We start from the raw sequence: 27084 nt of genomic DNA, 5'->3' as shown, positions 1-27084 counted from the left end.
CTCCACCACCCGGGGACACTCTCCACCACCCGGGGACACTCTCCACCACCCGGGGACACTCTCCACCACCCGGGGACACTCTCCACCACCCGGGGACACTCTCCACCACCCGGGGACACTCTCCACCACCCGGGGACACTCTCCACCACCCGGGGACACTCTCCACCACCCGGGGACACTCTCCACCACCCGGGGACACTCTCCACCACCCGGGGACACTCTCCACCACCCGGGGACACTCTCCACCACCCGGGGACACTCTCCACCACCCGGGGACACTCTCCACCACCCGGGGACACTCTCCACCACCCGGGCACACTCTCCACCACCCGGGCACACTCTCCACCACCCGGGCACACTCTCCACCACCCGGGCACACTCTCCACCACCCGGGGACACTCTCCACCACCCGGGGACACTCTCCACCACCCGGGGACACTCTCCACCACCCGGGGACACTCTCCACCACCCGGGCGCACACACCACCACCCGGGCACACTCTCCACCACCCGGGCACACTCTCCACCACCCGGGCGCACACTCCACCACCCGGGCGCACACTCCACCACCCGGGCACACTCTCCACCACCCGGGCACACTCTCCACCACCCGGGCACACTCTCCACCACCCGGGCACACTCTCCACCACCCGGGCACACTCTCCACCACCCGGGCACACTCTCCACCACCCGGGCACACTCTCCACCACCCGGGCACACACTCCACCACCCGGGCGCACTCTCCACCACCCGGGCGCACTCTCCACCACCCGGGCGCACTCTCCACCACCCGGGCGCACTCTCCACCACCCGGGCGCACTCTCCACCACCCGGGCGCACACACCACCACCCGGGGACACTCTCCACCACCCGGGGACACTCTCCACCACCCGGGGACACTCTCCACCACCCGGGGACACTCTCCACCACCCGGGGACACTCTCCACCACCCGGGCACACTCTCCACCACCCGGGGACACTCTCCACCACCCGGGGACACTCTCCACCACCCGGGGACACTCTCCACCACCCGGGGACACTCTCCACCACCCGGGGACACTCTCCACCACCCGGGGACACTCTCCACCACCCGGGGACACTCTCCACCACCCGGGGACACTCTCCACCACCCGGGGACACTCTCCACCACCCGGGGACACTCTCCACCACCCGGGGACACTCTCCACCACCCGGGCACACTCTCCACCACCCGGGCACACTCTCCACCACCCGGGCACACTCTCCACCACCCGGGCACACTCTCCACCACCCGGGCACACTCTCCACCACCCGGGCACACTCTCCACCACCCGGGCACACTCTCCACCACCCGGGGACACTCTCCACCACCCGGGCGCACTCTCCACCACCCGGGCACACTCTCCACCACCCGGGCGCACTCTCCACCACCCGGGCGCGCACACCACCACCCGGGCGCGCACACCACCACCCGGGCGCGCACACCACCACCCGGGCACACACACCACCACCCGGGCACACACACCACCACCCGGGCACACTCTCCACCACCCGGGCACACACACCACCACCCGGGCGCACACACCACCACCCATAACTCCCAGGCTACACGCGGTAAACACAAGAAATATAAGGAAATCAACGGATTCAGAATATAAAAATAAAAGTCAAAACCACCAATAGTGTTGCCCTTACGGTGCAGCTTACAGTGTCAGGAGGGCGAGATACACAGTAACTAGAAAGGAGGTAACGCCACGTTGATAGTGAAGGATGGTGATATAAAACACGCATCAAACTACCGTGCTATTAGTTTGATGCGGCCGTCGGGAACAATAGTGTTAGCGATTACCAGGAAGAAGGCACAGGCAGGGCCTATACCGGACCTCAGCCAAAATGGCCGCCGTAACGGGACCTCCAGCATAACCAACACTGTTGATGTCTTGTTTGTTGAAGAACATATACAAGCACAGATGTAATTTACCAGTCTACTACTACACTACTCCAGACTCATCACAGATGTAATTTACCAGTCTACTACTACACTACTCCAGACTCATCACAGATGTAATTTACCAGTCTACTACTACACTACTCCAGACTCATCACAGATGTAATTTACCAGTCTACTACTACACTACTCCAGACTCATCACAGATGTAATTTACCAGTCTACTACTACACTACTCCAGACTCATCACAGATGTAATTTACCAGTCTACTACTGCACTACTCCAGACTCATCACAGATGTAATTTACCAGTCTACTACTGCACTACTCCAGACTCATCACAGATGTAATTTACCAGTCTACTACTGCACTACTCCAGACTCATCACAGATGTAATTTACCTGTCTACTACTACACTACTCCAGACTCATCACAGATGTAATTTACCAGTCTACTACTGCACTACTCCAGACTCATCACAGATGTAATTTACCAGTCTACTACTGCACTACTCCAGACTCATCACAGATGTAATTTACCAGTCTACTACTGCACTACTCCAGACTCATCACAGATGTAATTTACCAGTCTACTACTGCACTACTCCAGACTCATCACAGATGTAATTTACCAGTCTACTACTGCACTACTCCAGACTCATCACAGATGTAATTTACCAGTCTACTACTGCACTACTCCAGACTCATCACAGATGTAATTTACCAGTCTACTACTGCACTACTCCAGACTCATCACAGATGTAATTTACCAGTCTACTACTGCACTACTCCAGACTCATCACAGATGTAATTTACCAGTCTACTACTGCACTACTCCAGACTCATCACAGATGTAATTTACCAGTCTACTACTGCACTACTCCAGACTCATCACAGATGTAATTTACCAGTCTACTACTGCACTACTCCAGACTCACCACAGATGTAATTTACCAGTCTACTACTGCACTACTCCAGACTCACCACAGATGTAATTTACCAGTCTACTACTGCACTACTCCAGACTCATCACAGATGTAATTTACCCAGACTTGTAAAATGTCTGAACCAATTATCACAGACAATTTGTTAATATTTGATAAGTTAGCCAGACTGTCATCCCCGTCAGACACAAACAGATCGACTAGCTGAACTGATTAATTAAATGTTTATAATAACTTGTGTACACACATTGTTGTGGAGGGGAAACACCCGCCCCGTCCCACTCAATGACGACACCTGCACAATACATGTGTTAGTAAACAGATAACACTTCGTAGCAATCTAGTTCACACTGCTCCTCCTGCTTCTAATGCTGCTGGTGTCTACTCTATTTCCTGTTCGTCTTGTCCTCTCCAAGACTTTGGCGATAATGGCCGTACACTTAATGACAGACTTAAAGAACACAAGAGAAGTGTTAAGTCTGCAGACACTAACAATGCTCTCTTCTGCCATGTGAGGGATTCTAATCATCCCATTGATTGGTCTTCCTCCAAAATAATCTTTCCTGCCTCTACTCTACACAGACGCCGTCTTGTAGAATCGACTCTAATACACAACATACCTAGGTTATCTTCAGATGATTTCGGGGATTTAGTGTCCCCGCGGCCCGGTCCTCGACCAGGCCTCCACCCCCAGGAAGCAGCCCGTGACAGCTGACTAACTCCCAGGTACCTATTTACTGCTAGGTAACAGGGCATTCAGGGTGAAAGAAACTTTGCCCATTTGTGTCTGCCTCGTGCGGGAATCGAACCCGCGCCACAGAATTACGAGACCTGCGCGCTATCCACCAGGCTACGAGGCCCCTTACGAGGCTACCTAACATGAACTTGAGTCCTGGCTTTGTTGCTGTTCACTCTTCCCTTTCACAGTATATACTCAAATGCTCTAATCTTTCTAACAAACGTGACCTAACATAAGCTTACCCTTCCGTTTATCTTTCTTTCTCTTTCATTTTCTTTCTCTCTTTATCTCTTTTTTCTGTTCATTGTTTTCTCTTACGTTCCCTTGCTATCCTCTTTTTCCTACTACTATCCCCTTCTTATTCGGTGGTGATAATGGGAGCTGCCTCCTATGAGCCAATGAGCCTTCTGCAGTTCTTATTCCTACTACTATCTCCTCTACTACACCTTACCGTTCATTCCTTTTGCCTTGCTCCTCACCTCTCTTTTGCCTATTTATTGCCTGCATCAACTCCCTCATCACAATTGACTTGAGAATTGTCCAGGACGGACCGAAACGTCCGTCTTCACCTTCTAGTGTGTGATCTGGTCAACATACTTCAGCCGCGTTATTGTGACTCATCGCCTGCATATGGATACCACACGTACGCGTCTTACTCTGTTTAATTTCTTCGATGCTTTACTTTCTTTTAAACAGCCTTTTCGTGCCTTCTATTCTTTCCTTCTTGCCGATAAACGTCGAAAGAACCAGCTCAGGTTTCTTAAAGACTGTCTTGCTGAGCAAGTTCTCCCTTTCTTTATCTCACTTTCTCCGGTTCAACACTTTGGGATCTTCTTTTCCTGAACATGCCCGCCTTCTTTAAGAACTTATTTATGCTGGAGCTGGGAGCCGGACGGCCGAGCGGACAGCACACTGGACTTGTGGTCCTGGGTTCGATCCCAGGCGCCGGCGAGAAACAATGGGCAGAGTTTCTTTCACCCTATGACCCTGTTACCTAGCAGTAAAATAGGTATCTGGGTGTTAGTCAGCTGTCACGGGCTGCTTCCTGGGGGTGGAGGCCTGGTCGAGGACCGGGCCGCGGGGACACTAAAGCCCCGAAATCATCTCAAGATAACCTCTCAAGAAGATGTATTATCACGATGCTACCTCTTTGCACGTTGACGAGACTTTTGTAGCTGTTCATCAACATCAATGCTTTATGTCTGTTACGGCCACAATGGGTCACAACCGGGTTCTTTGCTATATGAACCAAAGTACTAGTATCCGACCCCAAGTCGGTAGTGGCTTTCAAGAAGTATGCTTGGTAAAGCAAGTAAAACACAAGGGGAGAGTTGAAAGGAATACAACACTTCAACCTTTATCAATATATTCACATATTATCGCTTTCCCATCACCTTAAATAGAACCATAAACAAAGTATTACTACACTGAAATATACACATGTGTTGCTCTCATAGGACACTAAGCGCTCCTCGATGCTCAAGCAATGCAGCCTTGTCAATATCCGTGTTTCCTCAACACACAGCACCGTCCTCAACCAGTACTGGGAAACACCCACGAGTCTACCCTAGCCATGGGCCAGCCTGTCTACAGTCTCACTAGGTGCTCCTTGTGAACGCCCACAATCACTCTCCAGCCTGGTGCTGGCAGAGAACATCAGCCTGGCGCTGCTGGGCCTCTACACGAACAAATACAAGGGTAGCGAATCCCTGGCAGGAGCTTCTTGCAACTAGCTAGTTACACTCCCCCGTAGCACCTCACTGTCGTTCGTCTCTTCCGCTAGCCAGTCCCGGGATACGCCGAATTCTGTCATTGCCACTCCACAGGCAGAAAGTAGATACCACACGGTTCCTCTTCGGCGGCGGCTCACGTAAAGCAGAATTGAGTAGAGAGATAACAAGCTGCCCTGGGTAGACTGACTGTTGTTGTTGTTGTTGATTTAGGGGCGACGACGATCGTGGGATCGGATACGCCCCGGCGTACCCGTTAAGGGTGACTCGCGAAGCCAGAAAAGGTGAAACACCAAGCCAAAACGCGAAACGAGTGACGCCAATCACTAGAAACTAATATGCCATAAGGCAAATAAACGCACAGTCAGGCAGATGATTGGGGAGCCCCAAGAGTCACTCAGGGTGACAAGCACCGGCCCCGCCCACACAGAGAACACCAGGTAGCAAAACCAAAACTCGGCCCCCAACTAAAACGCAAAGTCATCCAGTGTCCTCCAGCAGAGCCAGCTGGCTACCACAGCTGAGGGCACACCAGGAACCCACCAAGACCCGCCCACCCCCGGCACCTCTCGGCCAAGCCGGCCCCCGAACACCGTCACCCCGCCAGGAGAACCAGCCAGAACACGGCAAAAAAAAAAAAAATCTATCAACAATCCTGTGACCCAAGGTGATATGTGCGCCAGGCGTCATACAATTGGACCATTGAAGAGGGATGCCAAACGGCAGTAGCAAAGCCAAAACGCGAAAACAGGACGTGATCCGGCAGCTCCCAGGAGGAGGAGGTATCCAGACGTCCGCTCGGCGTCAAGGTTGAACCAAGAGTCCGTAGACTGACTGTCTTCGTACCACTGCAGCCCTACGTCGCCTCTGTGGATACAGACACGTCATCAGTATACTGGCCGGTACTTGTGAAACTAGGACATGCCACTTACGGACTCTTGACATTGACATACAACTCCTATCACAAGAGATGGCACTGATTTCTAGGCGCCACCTCACCAGAGGTCAGCTACAGTGACTCTTCGGGCTGACCAAGGCAGGAATCTAGAGTCTCTTGCAGGTATCATACCGCCACCACCAGATGGCGTCGTCCATTTTGTGGGGGGGTTTAGGGAGCAGACTTACAGATGGTGTTGACGTTGCTACTCCATACTCCGACGATGGAGTCGGGTTCGTTCCTCTTCTCTTCCCAGTGATCTATGCAATATCATATTTCCCATTGCATTTGACACTGCTCATGTCTCCTCTTCCCACCACTCCTCCACACAACAAACTTCAATACCTGATCTCCAACAGTCCTTGGGCCAAATACTCTCTATCTGACTGTGTTACCAACCTTTCGTCCTACTCTCTTTCTAAGCACCAGCAAGAACTTCTTGGACTTGGTCTTTCCTTTGCTACTTCCCCTGGCCCACGCTGTGGCATTGACCTCATTAGTTCCTTTGACAAATTTGTCAAATCTAACTCTAGTACTCTTTCGGACCTGTCCGCATTTAGAGGGGCCCTTATCCCCGTTCTTGACAGCTTGTTTTCTAAAAATCACCACCTTCCTCGTCGCTTCCAGCTTGCTCTTGCCTCCCTGAAATCTAACAACTCTATTCTTATCCTTCCTTCCGACAAAAGCAATTCGGTGGTTGTCCTTGACCGTGAGGACTACCTCTGAAAAGCAGATGTCTTGCTCTCTGACTCTCGCACTTATGCTCCTCTGACTTCTAACCCTTTGGATCGCCTCAAAACTTCCTTTAACCGCAAACTAAGACAGCTCTCTAGTCTTTGTCCTCTTGACTTTGATCTCATTAAACGTTTCCGTGTCATCTGCCCTTCTCTTCCTTATTTCTATGGTCTTCCTAAGACTCATATATCTTGTGTTCCTCTTTGTCCTATCATTTCTTTATGGGGTTCTGTCAGGTATTCTCTTGCCTCCTGGTTCGCTAAAACCCTGATGCCTTACCTTGGCACTTTTTCCCCTGCCCACTTTCGTCACTCTCAGGACTTTATAGAAAGACTGCACCTGCAACCCTCTTGTAAGATGCTTAGTTTTGATGTCGACTCTCTGTTCACTGATGTTCCGCTCGATGACTTTCTCTCTTTCCTCAGACAGAAGGCGTCTGAGGGCTTTCTTCCTCTCCCGCTTCCCACTGACGTTTTCCTCGAACTCATTAGACTCTGTTGACTCTAACTCTTTCTCTTTCAACGGTAAATATTACACTCAAACTTTCGGAAACAAACCCTCTCTCCCCTGTTCTAGCTAATTTCTATGTGGAATACTTCGAAACTGTTCTTCTTCCTTCTATTGATACTCGTCCCTCTCTCTCTGGCTTCGCTATGTTAATGACATTTTTGCTCTATGGTCTTAGTCTTTTCCAGCCTTTCCTCTCCTCTCTTAACAATTTGGCTCCTTCTATCCATTTCAAAGTTGAATGGGAATCTAATTCCCTCCATCCTTTCCTTGACGTTAATATTCACAGCTCTGTGTCCGGGTTCTCTTTCTGTCTACCACAAACCCATGCATAGTGGCATGTACATTCACTTCTTTTCCTACCATCCTCCTTCTGTTAAGAAAAGTGTCCTCGTCTCTCTCTTCCTCCGCGCTCTACGCATCAGCGACCCTCAGTTTCTTGATTCTGAAATTGCCTTTATCTACAAATCATTCTCTCGCCTTGGTTACCCTTTGCATTTCATCAACTGTGCCTACTCTCAAGCTAAACGAAATTTCTTTCATCTTAAACCTGCTTCCAACACACGTAACACTGTACTATGCCTTCCCTTCATATCTGAACTCAAAACTTTTACTAATACCTTTCGTCCTCTTGACATAAAGCTCGCATTTCGACAAACTAACAGACTTCGTAGCAATCTAGTTCACACTGCTCCTCCTGCTTCTAATGCTGCTGGTGTCTACTCTATTTCCTGTTCGTCTTGTCCTCTCCAAAACTTTGGTGAAACTGGCTGTACACTGAATGACAGACTTAAAGAACACAAGAGAAGTGTTAAGTCTGCAGACACTAACAATGCTCTCTTCTGTCATGTGAGGGATTCTAATCATCCTATTGATTGGTCTTCCTCCAAAATAATCTTTCCTGCCTCTACTCTACACAGACGCCGTATTGTTGAATCGACTCTAATACACAATGTACCCAACATGAACTTGAGTCCTGGCTTTGTTGCTGTGGACTCTTCCCTTTCACAGTATATACTCAAATGCTCTAGTCTTTCTAACAAACGTGACCTAACATAAGCTTACCCCTTCCATTTATCTTTCTTTCTCTTTCCTTTTCTTTCGCTCTTCTCTCTTTTTTCTGTTCATTGTTTTCTCTTACGTTCCCTTGCTATCCTCTTTTTCCTATTACTATTCCTCTTCTCATTCGGTGGTGATAATGGGACCTGCCTCCTATGAGCCAATGGGCCTTCTGCAGTTCTTATTCCTACTACTATTCCCTCTACTACACCTTACCGTTCATTCCTTTTGCCTTGCTCGTCACCTCTCTTTTGCCTATTTATTGCCTGCATCAACTCCCTCATCACGTCGGGAGACATCTCCCGTCACGCAGGGTGCAGTCGCACCTCCACAGATCTCCAGTATCGGCTATTGATACTGGTAATGGCTCAAGGCCACCACTTTCGGGCTATTCATGCCCGTGCCACCTTTTGGGTGGCTTAATCTTCATCAATCAATTTTCAATCCCTCATCACAATTGACTTGAGAATGGTCCAGGACGGACCGAAACATCGTCGTCCCTTCACCTTCTAGTGTGTGGTCTGGTCAACATTCTTCAGCCACGTTATTGTGACTCATCGCCTACAAAGACACTAGACCCGCAAGACAACGACACAAAAGCCGCAAGACAAAGACACTAGAGCCGCAAGACTAAGACACGAGAGCCGCAAGACAAGGACACTAGAGCCGAAAGACAAGGACACTAGAGCCGAAAGACAAGGACACTAGAGCCGCAAGACAAGGACACGAGAGCCGCAAGACAAAGGACACGAGAGCCGCAAGACAAAGACACGAGAGCCGCAAGACAAGGACACTAGAGCCGCAAGACAGACACGAGAGCCGCAAGACAAGGACACTAGAGCCGCAAGACAAGGACACTAGAGCCGCAAGACAAGGACACTAGAGCCGCAAGACAAGGACACGAGAGCCGCAAGACAAAGGACACTAGAGCCGCAAGACAAGGACACGAGAGCCGCAAGACAAAGACACGAGAGCCGCAAGACAAAGACACGAGAGCCGCAAGACAAAGACACGAGAGCCGCAAGACAAAGGACACGAGAGCCGCAAGACAAAGGACACTAGAGCCGCAAGACAAAGGACACTAGAGCCGCAAGACAAAGGACACTAGAGCCGCAAGACAAAGGACACTAGAGCCGCAAGACAAAGGACACTAGAGCCGCAAGACAAAGGACACTAGAGCCGCAAGACAAAGACACGAGAGCCGCAAGACAAAGACATGAGAGCCGCAAGACAAAGGACACTAGAGCCGCAAGACAAAGACACGAGAGCCGCAAGACAAAGACACGAGAGCCGCAAGACAAAGACGCGAGAGCCGCAAGACAAAGGACACTAGAGCCGCAAGACATAGACACTAGAGCCGCAAGACAAAGACACTAGAGCCGCAAGACAAAGACACTAGAGCCGCAAGACAAAGGACACTAGAGCTGCAAGACAAGTTCCCAGAGTCCCAAAAAGGGTTCATGGCCGAAGTTCAAGAGCTGCTTCACGCCCAAAGTCACAGAACCGGATGAATATCGTTCAACTGCTTAGACCATTAGGGAGCAGCACGGGGAGGTTGTCTATGGGTACTGGTCGAGGCGGTACCGGTAACCTCTTCCTCACAGTCCAGAATTAGCGGGTGTTGACACGCCGCGGTGTGGGGCCGGGGCCTCTGGCCGGGAGCCCTCGGGCCTTACTCACACAAATATTATTGTGATTACTGTCTTATCCGGCCAGTGTTGTGTAGGGGCAACCCCAGGGGGTGTACGTCCCCTCCTTCGCCTGGGGGACAACCCCAGGGAGTGTACGCCCCCTCCCTCGCCTGGGGGGCTACCCCAGGGTGTGTACGCCCCCTCCCTCGCCTGGGGGGCTACCCCAGGGTGTGTACGCCCCCTCCCTCGCCTGGGGGACAACCCCAGGGTGTGTACGTCCCCTCCCTCGCCTGGGGGACAACCCTAGGGGGTGTACGCCCCCTCCATCGCCTGGGGGCTACCCCAGCGTGTGTACGCCCCCTCCCTCGCCTGGGGGGGGGGGTGTAGACACCGCCACTGTCCACACTCGCTAAGGTATACTCACCGAGCTCTTGGACCCCGCCTTTCTAAGCGTCGCTTGTCTGAGCACTCCACACCTAATTTCCACTACGACAGTTGGCTGGCCCGCGGACTGAGTTGCTCACAATACCAGCCAGCTGGGACAGTTAAGCAAGTCCCAGCTGTGTCGGGGTACAAGTGACAGGATGAACAACCCAGCGGGTTTTCTTCCTATTGGGGAGTGTTGTACATGCTGCTATGGCGGTGTGTCCACTCACAGGATGAGTGGCGCTGCCCAATACTGTCACTATGGCGGTGTGTCCACTCACAGGATGAGTGGCGCTGCCCAATACTGTCACTATGGCGGTGTGTCCATTAACAGGATGAGTGGCGCTGCCCAATACTGTCACTATGGCGGTGTGTCCACTCACAGGATGAGTGGCGCTGCCCAATACTGTCACTATGGCGGTGTGTCCATTCACAGGATGAGTGGCGCTGCTCAATACTGTCACTACTTGGAGCTTTTTGTTCCAAGTAGCTAATCTTAAACAACAACAAGAAGGGACATGATCACCACATACAAGATTCTTAAAGGAATTAATAGGGTAGATAAAGGCAGACTATTTAACTCAAGGGGCACACACACGTTATGACCCTACATACACCAAGTATGGCTGGTGTATGATGTGATCATCATACCTCAGTATAGAATAGACAGTGTAGCCTAGCCAAATGTCTTTTAAATATATAATTATATTAAAGTTTGTGAGGGTACCACCTCTGGTGCCAATGTGGGGACCCATAGCCTCGGAGAAGAAAATAAAAAGTATTCAGAGGAGACCTTGTGGTTTCTCACTGAACACTAATATTATCCTCTCCTACCACCCCCATTCTTTTGTATGTACACATATATAAATACTTTATTTGAACTTTGTTACAAAAAAGGAGTTACATATGGGTTACAAAGATGGTTATCATAGGTTGTCGAGTTCCTCCAGCTCCTCAGATGGCGGGCAGGAACCCTGGATAAATATATAAATAATTATAAAATATATAAATAATTATATTTATATATTCTTGAATTCTGTGTACTACTGTGTATAACCTACATTATATATATTGTTATGCACCATGTATAAATTGATATGCGTGATGTATTATGCCAGTATGCATTATGATGTCTATTTCATAACTGAGAAATGAGAAAGTCTGTTGACACTTGGCATAGGTCGGTCGTATTTGACGTACTGTTTTGTGAGAACATATACAAGTAGGCAGTTTTGGTGCTAGGTTGTATGTGTTATACTTATACTTGTATCCCCCGCGCGTACTGGGCCAGTCAGTGATGCCTTGTCTCGTAGATATGAACTCTTGTTTGATCCTTTGTATATATAAATATATTTATAAATATATTATCGCTTGTGTGTGACATAATAACTTGTTACTGTCTTGGGATATGTATAGTACCATACTATGTTATTGGTATGTGTGTGTTTAAGGATTTATCGATTGATAATGTCATGTTCTAAGATAGAGATATTTGAAAGAGTAGTGACGGGTATCTTGTAGAGTTGGATAACGTGGAACACGAGACTGCCCCCCCCCCCCCCCCCCCGCGCAACCCGCTCTCGCCCAGGACCGTACATATATGACTTATTGCTTCTAGTCACTATTTGGCTGATTAATAAGTACATATGTGGTATATGCCAAGTTATATTTTATTTTTAAGGTACAAGCTTTTACTTTGATTTGCTGATTGATTGATTGATTGATGAAGATTAAGCCACCCAAAATGTGGCACGGGCATGAATAGCCCGTAAGTGGTGGTCTTTTTGAGCCATTACCAGCATCAATGGATGATACTGGAAATGTGTGGAGGTGCGACTGCACCGTGCGTGACGGGAGATGTCTCCCGTCAGGTTTGCTGAACACTAGTTTTAATATTAAGAACTTCTTTTTCAGTTTTATTAAACAATAGAGATTTTATACAATATTTGACAATATCCTGAGTTACTTTACAATTTATTTAAATATTTTGGTTTTGTTTTATTATTTTTATAAAACTGTAAAATCAAAATAGGTATAGCTTAAGTACTAATTGTAATTAAGAAGCAATAAGTTTCTTATCTTAACATACTAAGAAGGTTAGGTTAGGTCGGTATTTTCTATTCAGCTTTTCAAGGTAAACTAAAATATTCACAGTAAATTAGTATGTCACACATGCACTTATTAATAAGCCAATATTGACTATAAGCAAGTGCGAGAACGGGTTGCAACCCCGCTAGTCACTGCTCGGTTGGCGACTGAGACGTGAGGCTGCGCTGTGTCGTGCTCTCATTTGTATGGTTTTTGTAGGACCTAATGACCTTGTAACATATAATATGTACCTTTATTGATGTGTAAGGGATCAATGTACCGATGTGTGCACCAGTCTGACCGGTGGTAGGTGCAGCCCATCCTACGAATAGACAGTATGTTTCAATACTAAATGTAATAACTATAATCCTGACTATCGGCATAGTTAATAATAGTAAACACTCAGTCCTGACTATCGGCATAGTAAACACTTAATCGCCAGCATCGCACCAAAATATTGTGAATATTTGAGTTTACCTGAAAAGCCGTAAAGAAAACCTCTGCCTAACCTAACCTTTGGGAGTGTAGGAGGACAAGCATGTAAATAGCATTTATTGCTTTTTAATTACAATTAATAGTTAACCTATAGCTATATTGATATTACAATTTTATAAATTTAATAAAACAAAACTAGTCTCTCAATAAATTAGAAAGTAACTCAGGATATTTTTAAATTTTGCATAAAATCTCTATTGTTTAATAAAATTGGAAAAGAAATTCTTTATATTTAAAATTGTGTATATAGAAATGAACATGAAAACTTTAACCTAAAAATGTTGAGTGTATTAACATAAAATGAGGAGAATATATAGGGAGGTAAATATAACAGAACAATTAAGTGTATTTATGTACTATGCAGACAGTCAAGAATGTACTTATTACATTTAGTATTAAAACGTAGTTTATTCGGAAGAAGGGTTGGGTAGGTGTTATTTTCTGTATGATTTATGTCTTGGAATTCTGAAGACATTAAGTGACTGGATTATATTGTGACACCATTCTGTACAATACTTTGATTTGAAGAATGCTAGAGCTAGTGTACAACTGCACTAGGATAGAGCCTAGTGACAGCTAACTCAGAGGGTGTGTAGTACAGTGCATGATGATGATCTCGAGGAGTTTGAGTAAAGCTAGTAATGTGATATAGTATCAGTTGTAGACAACTTAGTCTTTACTGTTTGTTTCCCGTTGCTTTATTTTACATGCCCCAGTAAACTGGTTACTTTTAGTGATTGTTTACCCCCTAGACACATACTGAAGGCCAGGTGGTATTACTGAGTTTTGATCACATTATTATTACCAGCGATGCTGAGAAGCATGAGGGCACGCCAACACACTGGGGGCACAGGTGGAAATTGAGTGTCCAAATGATCCACAGAGACATTATAAATTTTTGGTTTAGTGTCAGAGTAGTTAACAAATGGAATACAAAAGGAAGGGATGTGGCGGAAGCTGACTCCATACACAGTTTCAAGTGTATATCTGATAGAGCCCAGTAAGCTGAAGTACACCAGTTGATTGACAGTTGAGAGGCGGGACCAAGGAGCCAACAACCCCCGCAAGCACAACTAGGTGAGTACACACACACAGGATGCAGCCCCTAGCAGCTGTCCCAGGTACTTATTTACTCATTTGTTTGTGTCTCGGCTGGGAAGCTAACCAGAGTCCGTGTTGTACTCACCTAGTTGTGCTTGCGGGGGTTGTGCTCTGGCTCTGTGGTCCCGCCTCTCAACTGTCAATCAACTGGTGTGTAGATTCCTGAGCCTACTGGGCTCTATCATATCTACATTTGAAATTGTGTATGGAGTCAGCCTCCGCCACATCACTTCCTAGCGTATTCCGCCTGTTAACTACTTTGACACTGAAAAAGTTATTTCTAACGTCTCTGTGGCTCATTTGGGTACTCAGTCCCCACCTGTGTCCCCTTGTTCGCGTACCACCCGTGTTAAACAGTTTGTCCTTATCTACCCTGTCAATTCCTCTGAGAATTTTGTAGGTAGTGATTATGTCTCTCTTTACTCTTCTGTCTTCCAGTGTCGTGAGATGCATTTCACGCAGCCTTTCCTCGTAACTCATACCTCTTAGTTCCGGAACTAGTCTAGTAGCATACCTCTGAACTTTTTCCAGCTTCTTCTTGTGCTTGACAAGGTACGGGCTCCATGCTGAATGATTCCTTACACAGGTTCCTGAAGGCTATTCTGATGTTAGCCAGCCTCGCATATGCCGCAGACGTTATTCTTTTTATGTGGGCTTCAGGAGACAAGTTTGATGTGATATCAACTTCTAGATCTTTCTCTGTCCGTTTCATTAAGTACTTTATCTCCTATTCTGTATCCTGTGTCTGGCCTCCTGTGTCCACTGCCTAGTTTCATTACTTTGTGTTTACTCGAGCTGAACTTTAATAGCCATATGTTGGACCATTCATTCAGTCTGTCTAGGTCATCTTGCAGCCTCCTACTATCTTCCTCTGTTTTAATCCTCCTCATAATTTTTGCATCATCAGCAAACAATGAGAGGAACGATTCTATACCCTCTGGGAGATCATTTACATATATCAGAAACAGTATAGGTCCAAGGACTGAATCCTGTGGGACTCCACTTGTGACGTCGCGCCAATCTGAGGCCTCGCTCCTCACAGTGACTCGCTGTCTTCTGTTGCTTAGGCACTCCCTTATCCAATGGAGTACCTTCTCTGTCACTCCTGCCTGCATCTCCAGCTTTTTCACTAGCTTTTGTGGTACTTTGTCAAAGGCTTTGTGGCAATCCAAAAATATGCAGTCTGCCCACCCTTCTCTTTCTTGCCTGATTTTTATTGCCCGGGCATAGAATTCAGTTAATATTGTGAGGATTGACTTGCCATCCCTGAACCCATGCTGATGTTGTGTTGCAAAGTTCTTTCATTCCAGATGTTCCACTAGCTTTTCTCGCACAATCTTCTCCATCAGCTTGCATGGTATGCAGGTTAGGGACACTGGCCTGTAGACTGCTGTATTAAGAATGTTCCCAACAGAATTAGCTGGTGAAATTAATAGCGACATTTGACAATAATATCCCCTTTTCTACAGGAGGAAAATTCTACTGCCTTCTTCTATGAGTGAATTTATTTATTACAATCCAGCAGCAATATTATCTGCCTATTGTATTGAATATTAGTAAATGGTGTCGGGTTTTCAGACATAATTTCCCGGGGGCCGAACACGGGTCGAAGTCCAGTTCTTAGAAATGACGAACACTGATACTCCTCCTTAGAATTATTAGTTTAATTTGATGTTAGTAGTTAGTAAATCACACATTTGTGCGTCAGTTCATTCAGGACGGATGTCCCATACTCGAATTGCAGGGATTGGAAGTCTAATGTGATTTCATTTCCCTGTTAACTCTTGGGAGGCTAAAATTCTAGCTTAATTACATATTATTTAACCCAAAGGACTGAATGTGATTAAGTATTGAAGCTTGCTCAGGTAACAGGTCACTGATATATATACACTGAGGCCCATGGAATACATCTTAATTAAATAATAAATGTATCAAAATCCGTCGTCGGATTTATGTAGTCAGTCATGCTCCCTTAAGCTTATTTGCTGGAGTTTATTTGACTGACAAATTGGTGTTTAATTTAGTTAATTGATTCAGAGGAATGAATATTCAATCATTAAAGTCAAGTATGGTTCTGAGACTGCATTGGGTTCAGTGACATTTGGTCGCAGTGACTTGTAGCTGTTTAGGCTACTGTTCACTGATTTGCCACTGAGGCCTCATGAACTCACCTTCAGCTTTAAATGACGATATTAAGATTAACCTCTGTTGCTATAGTCATTCTCCTTAATATAATGCTACTGGGGATATAGAATCAGCTGACAAATTTAGATTTCTACTGGTATTGTTTGTCTTCAGGCATTGGTCTCCTCAGGCTTAATACTGGTCCTGTGAGTAATTTGCCTCCTGCAGAATTTAACATAGTTATGCCCTGATATTTAGTTGGGCTAGTGATGAATTGGTGGTAGTAGTCTGCACTTACAAGGATACCGAAGTCGGTGAGGTGATCAGACTTAATTTTATCTGACAATTTTATTCTTCTTTTTCTCAGGAATTTGGCAGTAGCTCCCAGACCTTGCACTTGTAGGTCGGCTGGAATTGTGTCCACCAAAATAGCTCGTACTTGGCAGACGTAGCTGCCTAATCGTACTGATGGCTGTACCACCTGGTAGACCTGAGGTCCTGTATCAGCTAAGAAATCCTGAAATACTGTGTGTCGTCTGGGTTACAGGCCTTAACTGTAGTTCATCTGCCACCTTATTACTGACAAATGTTCTCTGGGATCCTTGGTCAAACAACCCACGGGTATGGACCTTGGCCTCTTATTCAGGATGGTAATTTGGGCAGTAAGCAAAGTCGCATAACTTTTGGGTTCTACCGATTGGACACTGATTTTCTGTAGCACCTTGCAGTACTGTACTGTAGTGGGAATGTTATCTTCCGTGATAACATTCCCACTACATTCAACAGGTGTAGAATCTCTTCTACACCTGTTGCAGGTGTATAGTTGGGTCTCACAATCGTCTGTGAAAAAGTTTGGATTTTGGAATTTATTTTGGATTTAAGAAAATCATTTAATTTATTTATCCTTATTCCTGCCATGATATCTAATATTACATCCGTCAACTTTAACTGTAAGTCTGGATGGGTCACCTGAGGAAGGACTTGCTTAGCTTACACGTTCAGTGTAGTAAGCAGCTCATTCCTCACTCTGGGACCATGGAAGAGCACTTGACTAGGCGCGAGCAAACGTCGAGACCTCTAAAGTTTGAAACCCCCTTCACTTGGGGCGTTGACCTTCGCACATCGCCGGAGCGAATCTAACGAGTAGGTCCTGGGCTCTCACAACGTAATTTATACTGTTGTGTGGTGCTATGAATTCAGCTCTAATCTCATGAAGCAGTCTCAATTGAATAGCAAAAGTACTTTCAGGTACATGGCTGATCAATGGTATATCAGTAAAATGTGTGGGATGTAAAGAAAAGACAGTGTGCAAGATAACAACACAGTTTATTCAACAAATTACTAACTACTATAACGGAAGAAATATCAATGACATTACTCGAAATCTTTCCTGTGACTCCTTCACTGACAGCTAGACACCAGCCCCGAGTGCTGCATAATGAACAAACTTGAACATCCTGAGTGATCACAGAGGAATCAGTCAAGCAAAACATACTAAGTCTGTCATCACTATGCAAGAACAACAACAACAATGTAGGTTAGGAGACACGCGCCTCCAAGAACCTATTATCAGTACTCTACGCTTCTTGCAGCCCTCTCCTGCAATGGCGGTTGTAATGCAATCAAACTAGCAGCCTATAAATGATATGACAGTAACTAATGGGGTTACTGGCAACTCCAGCGACCCTCCTCAATTAAATTCTTACGTTAACACTCCGTCCCTCGGACGGAGTGTTAACGTAAGAACATACAATGACTGATTGTCAACATACAATGACTGATTATACTAATATCAGAGTAACACTTACGTTAACTTAATCTTGTCTCCCACAGACAATCAAACTGTACAACTGTCACTAGTAACTCGGAATTACACAAACACTTCCCGTTGAGCATTCAGTGAGTAATCCCCCTTAATCCCTGTACTCCTGACAGCTGATTAATCCCATTACGAGTTACGTTATCGGTTACTATCACCCCCTCGATAGTTTACTACAATCTCAATGTCCAAAGTGCTAAGATAACGGCAATCACCTCTTGACTACCCTTGAGCAATTAATTATTATCCCAAAGATCAATAATTAATGAATACAAATACTTCACCTTTCACGCTAGCTCAGCAATCATAGCATCAATGGTATGAACTCCGTCTGGGGCCTTCCATACCCCCAACGATTTCAGGTGACCAGTTCACGATCCCATAAACCGATAACTAATCATCACGTCTACGTTACTTTACAATGACGTTACTCTCCCAAGAGTCAATCAAATTACCTGTCCACTAACAGATATTACTAATCAACGTTTCGTTAATGAAACAATGGAGCCTTTGTGTGAGTCGATCAAACCTGATTGGAGTTAATTACCTTGACTTCCTGGACCCGTTAATTACCTGTCCAACTGACAGATAATTTGCAACAGACAGTACTAAGATGCAAGATTCAGCCCTCCCGGAATTTCTACAATTCTTGTCTGGCTTGGTTAGGCTCCCTGACCGACCAAAACAGCTGTTGGCTCCAAAATATGGCTCAGGCCTCGAAATTGGGATATTTTGAAAACTTCTAGGGGAGTTTGTGCAAAATGTGACTCACTGCCGCTTTCAGTACTTGGCATGTGTTGGGTATAAAAAATCGTAATTTCAAACTGCGAATATGTGCAGAGAGCCAGAATTTGGCTCCAAAATATGGTTCAGGCCTCGAAATTGGGATATTTGGGATATTTTGAAAACTGAAGGGGAGTTTGTCTAAAATGTGACTTCTTGCCGCTTTCAGTACTTGGCATATGTTGGGTATAAAAAGTCGTAATTTCAAACTGCGAACACGTGCAGAGAGCCAGAATTTGGCTCCAAAATATGGCTCAGGCCTCGAAATTGGGATGTTTGGGATATTTTGAAAACTGCAGGGGGGATTGAGACAAATGTGACCAAACGCCGCTTTCAGTACTTGGCCTATGTTGGGTATAAAAAAGTCGTAATTTCAAACTGCGAATACGTGCAGAGAGCCAGAATTTGGCTCCAAAATATGGCTCAGGCGTCGAAATTGGGATGTTTGGGATATTTTGAAAACTGCAGAGGGGTTTGAGACAAATGTGACCAAATGCCGCTTTCAGTACTTGGCATATGTTGGGTATAAAGAAGTCGTAATTTCAAACTGCGAATACGTGCAAAGAGCCAGAATTTGGCTCCAAAATATGGCTCAGGCCTTGAAATTAGGATGTTTAGGTTATTTTGAAAATTGCAGGGGGGGTTTGGGACAAATGTGACCAAACGCCGCTTTCAGTATTTGGCATATGTTGGGTATAAAAAGTCGTAATTTCAAACTGCGAATACGTGCAGAGAGCCAGAATTTGGCTCCAAAATATGGCTCAGGTATCGAATTTGGAATGTTTGGGATATTTTGAAAACTGCAGGGGATTTGGGCAAAATGTGACCCACCGCCGCTTTCAGTAATTGTCATATTTTTGGTATAAAAATTCGGAATTTCGAATTGCGAATTGGTGCAGAGAGCTAGAATTTGGGTCCAAAATATGACTCAGGTATCGGATTTGGGATGTTTGGGATATTTTGAAAACTGCAGAGGGGTTTGGGCAAAATGTGACCCACTGCCGCTTTCAGTAATTGGCATATTTTCTATATAAAAAGTCGGAATTTCAAACTGCGAATACGTGCAGAGAGCCATAATTTTGCTACAAAATGTGGCTCAGGTATCGGATTTGAGATGTTTGGGATATTTTGAAAACTGCAGGGGAGTTTGGGCAAAATGTGACCCACTGCCGCTTTCAGTAATTGGCATACCCCTTGCCAACAAATGTGTGGGGAAGGGGTGAAGGGAATAAAACACTGCATAACTTGGGGAAACAATGTATCTACGCTAAGGTTGACAAACATAACAATTAAATAATACAGATAATAGCCAGAAATATTCTTTAGCATGCAATAATATAAATGAAATCCTTATTGAGCAATGAGCAATCACACCAGCACATGAATTCTAATTTGGGAAAATACACAATCATCTAACCAGAGAATTAACCGAGTATTAGCTAAAATAACCATAACCAAGGACTTAAAACATGTCTCCTCTCGACCAAAGCTGCCACGCCACTGACCAAGCGTCGGTTCCCAGGGCAGGCGTCTACCACAATATCAACTAAACATCTACATAAACTATTGTGGAAATTCTACTAACAAAATGTAGTACTAATATTCAAATCATTAATAATCATAAGAGTATATAATAATGTTACATTACTCAATATAATTTACTGGCAAACAATAATAAGAATTAGTCAAGGTTGAACTATACTCACTCGCTTGACATCAAGTTCCCACACTGGCCACATCCAAATATGGTCAACCCCCCACACGGAGAAACCAACATGAAAATACTTGCAAAAGCCTCATACAATATAATGCAACTCAGGCACACAACAGCATGCTACAATATATAACATACAAGAATCTAATATCATCCAAGTGGATACTATAATAATTATAGAACAAGACAATAGTAATATAAGCATCAAGAGTAATGTTAGAATCCTAGTAAGATTCGTAACAGCAGGACTCGGGGTCGAAGGTGTCACTTACTCTACAGGCAGCATAACGGAGGCAAAAACATTGAGCATTGCCCCGAGACAAGGGGACAGAGCAACCTTCAAACTCTCAAAAAGTGAGTGAGGACCCAGGGGTCGCATCCATTGGACACCTTTCACCCCTACAGGGCTTCCCAGGGCCCTAAGACTGGTTTTGTTAAGGGTAAGCCCAGCCAGGGTACTGCTAACTGGCACCCTAGTCTACCAAACAAATTTCTAAAACTGAACCCCCGGGACGTGTCCTCTCATGAGGGCCAAGCAGGGGGAACCACCGAGCCCAGGAGGTCAAGATCCTAATATAACAGGGGGCAGGGGAACAAAAGCAGGCCCCCCCCCCACTAGGTACAAAAGCAGGCCCCCCCACTAGGTACAAAAGCAGGCCCCCCCACTAGGTACAAAAGCAGGCCCCCCCACTAGGTACAAAAGCAGGCCCCCCCACCCACTAGGTACAAAAGCAGGCCCCCCACTAGGTACAAAAGCAGGCCCCCCCCCCCACTATGTACAAAAAAAAAAAAAAATGAAAAGAAAACCCCGCAAGAGGGCAACGTACCCAGAAGGAACAGAGCCGGCCACTGTAATATGTGAAAACTAGCTGCGCAGTACCCTGTGCTCCTACCAGTGCAAAAACTACCAGTTACCCCCAAGGTAAAAAGCGAGGAGGAAACCCCCCAACACTCCCAGGGCGGTCAATTACCGAGCAGCAAAAGACCAATAGAGGTAGTTCCCAAGTGCCTTGTGGAAGACAACCCCAGTCCCCAAGGGCTGGGGCACTCAGTACAGGGCACTCAGCACTCAGTACAGGGCACTCAGGGAAGGGAACCCTAAGCACATGCAGCCCGAGTACCTGTGAATATTAGATTATTACTCCCAGTTCACACGCCACTGTAAGAGCAGTACTGAACACAAGGCATAGCACAACAGAGAATCTGGAACTGGAGCCACACGACTGAGCCTTATCACATCAGCCGAGAACTGGGGTGTGGATCGCTGGCATGAGGGGTCTGGGGCTCCCCCTTCCCCATCCCGGGGATTGGGGGGGGGGGGGAGCTGAGCAGACAAGTGACATGGCACATGTGACATCATGCTCGTGTTCATTTGGGGAGTTCAGTCCACTCGTTAGTTTCAGTAGTGGTTTAACCAGAAGAGGGGCTTGTTTTGAGGCGCTTGCCTTTCTGGGTGCCTGGCCTGCTCAATGGCAGACATAGAATGCTCCAAATCACATGTGCAGTTCTATAGGTCATTGCTCCTCGTGCCTCATTGAGGGGGCCAGGTTCTGGCTCGTGGTCCCTGGTAGGCCTAAAACTTCATTCACACTGATGCCAAAGTGTAATAATACTGTATACATATCTGCCTGGATAGCTCTGGGGAGCCTCCGGGCTCTCACCTAGAAAATGACGTTTCATTACATTCAAAGCTGTTTTTTTATTGTTTTGTGTGATGGAATAAAAAAGGAGTACCCAGAAACCTTGGCAAGATGAGAAGGCTCAACTGTGTCTACACTCGAATTGAAAGGGACAACCCTCGTAGCTGAAGGAAGGGATATCCCAAAGAAAAACCCCAACCCTAAACCTGCTACTGGGCCAGGGGCAGGGGAAAAGAAGGGCAAACCCCCTGCCCAAAGGAGAAAGAAGGAAAAGGAGGTATGGACAAAATCACCGCCTATTCCATGAGACAAGCATCATTTGCTAGCCCAGGACCTCAAACCGGGGACACAACCTTGACTGCTGCAATCCAGGAACTAAAGACACCAGCAGTTGCTGCCAAAAGCCCCTCCAAAATTGGCAGAGTAGAGCAACTTGAAGGGAGCATCCCCTTCATGACTCAGGGCCAAAGGTGTCACAGACCCAACATGTAGCAGTGGAGGCAGACAAACTGAACATTGCCACAAAGCATGGATGGTGCGCAACCCAGAAATTTGCTCGAAGTGAGAGCAGGGATGGTGGGTGGATCACAAGGACCACCAAACCCATAGGGGTTTTCCAGGGCTTGCAGGGTGAATGTTCCCTGCAGGTATGCCCTGGCACTGTTATCGCCATGGTGGTAACTCCTATATAATTGTATAGGTTTCCCCTATTAACACCCAATACCACCAGAAAGAGCAAGAGAGAAACCAAAAAAGGGAACATCCATGCCTAGACACTAGGTAAACCTAATAAGTCAGGAATGGCACAAATAAACCTCCCTTTAGAGGAATGAGGGCACAATGAAAAATAAAGGCCATAAAAGGACCGAATTACCAATTAAGTACCACTAACTCTCAAGATACCCGACCGTGGAACAAAGGAGAATAGCAGACCAAACCAGGTATGGTAATCTGGAAGGCCTACCTCAGTGCGCCCCACCAGCATATAAACACACTCGACCCAAGGAGAGACTGACAATCCAAGACAATAAACTTACCTTCAGGGCGAGAGCCACCACAAGCAAGGAGACCCCTTTAGGGAGTGAACCCTGACAACGCAAGGACAGCACTTAATGAGCGCACATGGAAGGTAGCCCTGGGCACATGCAGCTCTAAGAACACTAAACTCGTGGCTCACGTTGCACAACCATACACAGAAAAAGCCTCGAGGGCAAAACACCACTGAGCTGAAACCAAGACCAGAGCCAGAACAATGAGAGAGGAACTAGGCACATACATCTCAGCATTAGAACTGAGGGTGGAGCAGTTGGCTGACACCTGACTGCCTCCCTCCTTCCCCCAAATGTTGAGGGAGGTGGGGGCAAATGAGCTAGCTCAAGTTTCATGAATTTTCAATTGTTTGTTTACATTGTTGTTCATTTAGTGGTTTTGAGGCTGTGGTCTATTTTGTTGCATTGATTTTCTAGGTGCCTTGCTTTGGTGGTGGCAAACAGAAATAAGTTGACATAATTTTTTTCATAACTGTCTTTGCTCCCTGCACCTGTGAGGTGCAGGGAGCCACACCTTAATCTCCACACCTTAATCTCTGAACCACATCCACACCTTAATCATCCACACCTTAATCTCTGAACCATTTAGGTTTAAGGTGTTCCACTCAATACAATAATTTAGTGATATTTGCAATGCTGAACAGTTCTTAGAATTATGATACTGAGGATATAACAGTTAATGTGTTTCTTTTTTCTCTTATGCAGGAACGCAATGTGGAAGTGTTATTCTGCTACGAGCCCTATGATGAAGTAGTTCTCATGCAGCTACGGGAATTCACTAACAGGAAAATTGTTTCTGTAGAGAAAGAAATGCGTCAGGATAAAGAAGCAGTTGATAACGAAGGAAGTAAGAAACTTAACAACTATTGTATAACTTCTCTAACTGGCTGCTAAAACGACATAGAAAAACATTATGTTTATAAGTTTTTATTCATTCTTTGGTGAAAATTAAAAAAAAATCTGATATTACTGCTAATTCCCCTCCTCTTTTAATTTGTATATTAATGTGAAATAACTGGTGTCCCATAATTTTCTGTTCTCGTAATTTTCCAATTGTCTACATTCATCTACAATCTGGATTAATTAAAATTCCATAATGCCCATTGAATCTTTGCACACAAGTGCATTCAAATCATTAATTTGATTTTTAATACTGCTTTTGTTATTGTATTTTCTGTGAGGGAAATTGTCAGCTCTCTGAAGCTATCACACTGAATAACTGCCATACTACTAGGTGTCATCAGTTGCAGAGTTCTGTTGGCCTTCTGTGGACTATGAGAAAAAAGTCCACTACGGGCTCACCATAGCCCGTGCTACTTGGAACTTTTTGTTCCAAGGAGCGAATCTTATACAACAAAACAACTATGAGCCAGATCCTGCCCCCCCCTCAGAGAGGACCAGGGAGCAATGGCCTGTGAACACTTTAAATAAATGAAAAGTTTATCATCTTTTCCACCATCCAAGGGAAGGCTCCTAGCAAGATAAGCAAATCAAAACAGACTACCGCATGGTTAAAACGAAACCGTAGCCTAAAATTTCCCAAACGAACTCCCCCACAATGAAAACAAAATTTTGTAAAACTAACCCCCCCCCTTCACTAGTCTGCCCCCCCCCCTTCTTCACTAGTCTGCCCCCCCCTTCTTCACTAGTCTGCCCCCCCTCTTCTTCACTAGTCTGCCCCCCCCCCTTCTTCACTAGTCTGCCCCTCCCCTCTTCTTCACTAGTCTGCCCCCCCTCTTCTTCACTAGTCTGCCCCCCCCCTTCTTCACTAGTCTGCCCCCCCCTTCTTCACTAGTCTGCCCCCCTCTTCTTCACTAGTCTGCCCCCCCCCTTCTTCACTAGTCTGCCCCCCCCCCCTTCTTCACTAGTCTGCCCCCCCCCCCTTCTTCACTAGTCTGCCCCCACTCACCTGCCTGGGTCAGCCAGGCCGTGCAGAGTATATTCATCATACAAACATCAGACATCAGTATTGATGAATACAGACATCAGTATTCTATACTGATGTCCGGGCCTGGTAGTCACTTTGCTCTGGCTCTGGTATCCGTTTTCTTTGGTGTTTTTGCTTTTGAGGCGCTGTGTTCCTATAGGGATGTGTGCGTGAGCCAGGAGTTTAGTGTACTGGAACTGCATGTGCTCAGGGTTTCCTTCCCTGTGCGCTCTGTAAGTACTAGCCTTGCATAGTGAAGGCTATCTTTCCCTGGGGGCATTCAGTCAACACTCCTTTCAGGGGGGCTTCCTCACTTGTGGTGGTCCTCGCCCTTAAGGTAAACTTTTAATCTGTGTTATTAAATAAATTAAATATATTAAAGCCTTTAATAAGTAAATCTGTGACTTTGTTTTTCCTTGGTTTGGAAGTGTTTTGGTTGGTGGGGAGCATTGTGGTCTGTGTGACCAGTTATTTTGTTAAAACAAGCTGTGCCGAAGCTTCTCCCAGGCTACTCATACTCCTACTGGGGTGGGATATTTTCATACTCATGCATGGTATTTTTATGCAGGAGTGGGATATTTCATACCTGTAAGTTTTTAGACTTGGGTTCGACTCCCTCTCAATTTTGCTTTCGGGGTTCCTTTGGGTTTCCCTGGGGGTAGGCATCTTTCTGGAGGTTTCTGTCCTCATGTCTTCCCCTTTGGAGGAGCATGAGCTTCTGTTGTGTGGCCCAGTTTTTTACTTGGCTTTGGCCCTGGCCTGTTTTGAGTTCAGGTCCTTCTTATCCTATTTGGTACATTCCAAGGTTTTTCGGTCGTTTTGGCTAGCTGACACCCCATTGTTTTTCTCACTTTTCTTGGCGCGGCTTTGCCGATCCCTGCATGCTGGAGTGGCGTGGACTTGGGAAAGTGTTCTAGGTTTTAAAGGGTCTCGACTTTGAGCCCCTTGATGCCTATCTTTGGCTCCGCCCTTTCTCACAAAAGTTAGTGAGCTGCAGCTTCATGTTATTTCCCTCGCTGTTGGCATTGTTTGTGGTGGATTACCTTCGGGCCTGTCGGCACTTGGGTTCTGTCGTAGGCTTGCTAAGCCTCCTTGAGCTCCTTCCAGATTGGCTCTCAGAGAATGTCCGGGTGCTCTGCACTGGCCAGGAAGAGAGCTATGCCCATAAGTTGGTCGAGGTAGGCCATAGGTGGAGTCTGAGGCCGGGTTGCATGTGCCACCTGGGGTGGCTTCATCTGTAATGGGTCGACACCGTACTTGCCCTGCTCGTAATGCCTCAGGATTTGCACCGGCACTTTTACAGTTTGTCCCACTTCTTCTTTTCTGGCAAAGAATGAGATGGCTGCTTTCCGGAGGGGTCCTTGGGTTGTTGATGCTTGGTTGGTCAGGCTGTGGGTGCATCATGTGTTGTCTGGTTGCGGCTCTCCACCGTCATTTGCGCGCCACGGCTTCTGTGTCGGGTTACTCGCTTTGGGTTGATCCGGTCTCACTCCTTCCCTTTTCCAGGGTTCGGGTCTCCCAGGTCGTCTGTAGGGTTATTCGGTCTAGCCACCCTACGGTCTATCTCCGTGGCCACGTCATTCGTAAGTTTGCTGCTCATTGCTGCCGTCTTCGGTAACATGTCTTGGGCCGAGATTCGGGTGCGGAGATTTTGGCGGTCGGACAGGGTCCTGGCAGCGTGCTACTTGGTCAATGATCCGAGGCCTGTGTT

The 27084-nt window shown here is 46.4% G+C and overlaps 1 protein-coding gene across 1 annotated transcript in view; it reads left to right on the top strand.

The window, feature by feature from the left end:
* The window catches only part of LOC123745233 (heat shock protein 75 kDa, mitochondrial), a 117092-nt gene that overhangs the window by 5905 nt on the left and 84103 nt on the right, over positions 1-27084 (top strand). Inside the window, exon 2 of the mRNA XM_069300431.1 lies at positions 24152-24293. Coding sequence (XP_069156532.1) covers positions 24206-24293 — 88 coding nt within the window. The 5' untranslated portion in view covers positions 24152-24205. The remainder of the gene's footprint in view (positions 1-24151; positions 24294-27084) is intronic.

Source organism: Procambarus clarkii, chromosome 44, assembly GCF_040958095.1.
Source record: "Procambarus clarkii isolate CNS0578487 chromosome 44, FALCON_Pclarkii_2.0, whole genome shotgun sequence".
Lineage (NCBI taxonomy): Eukaryota > Metazoa > Arthropoda > Malacostraca > Decapoda > Cambaridae > Procambarus > Procambarus clarkii.
Note: the sequence above shows the minus strand (reverse complement) of the source record. Positions and strands in the feature narration are given on the sequence as shown.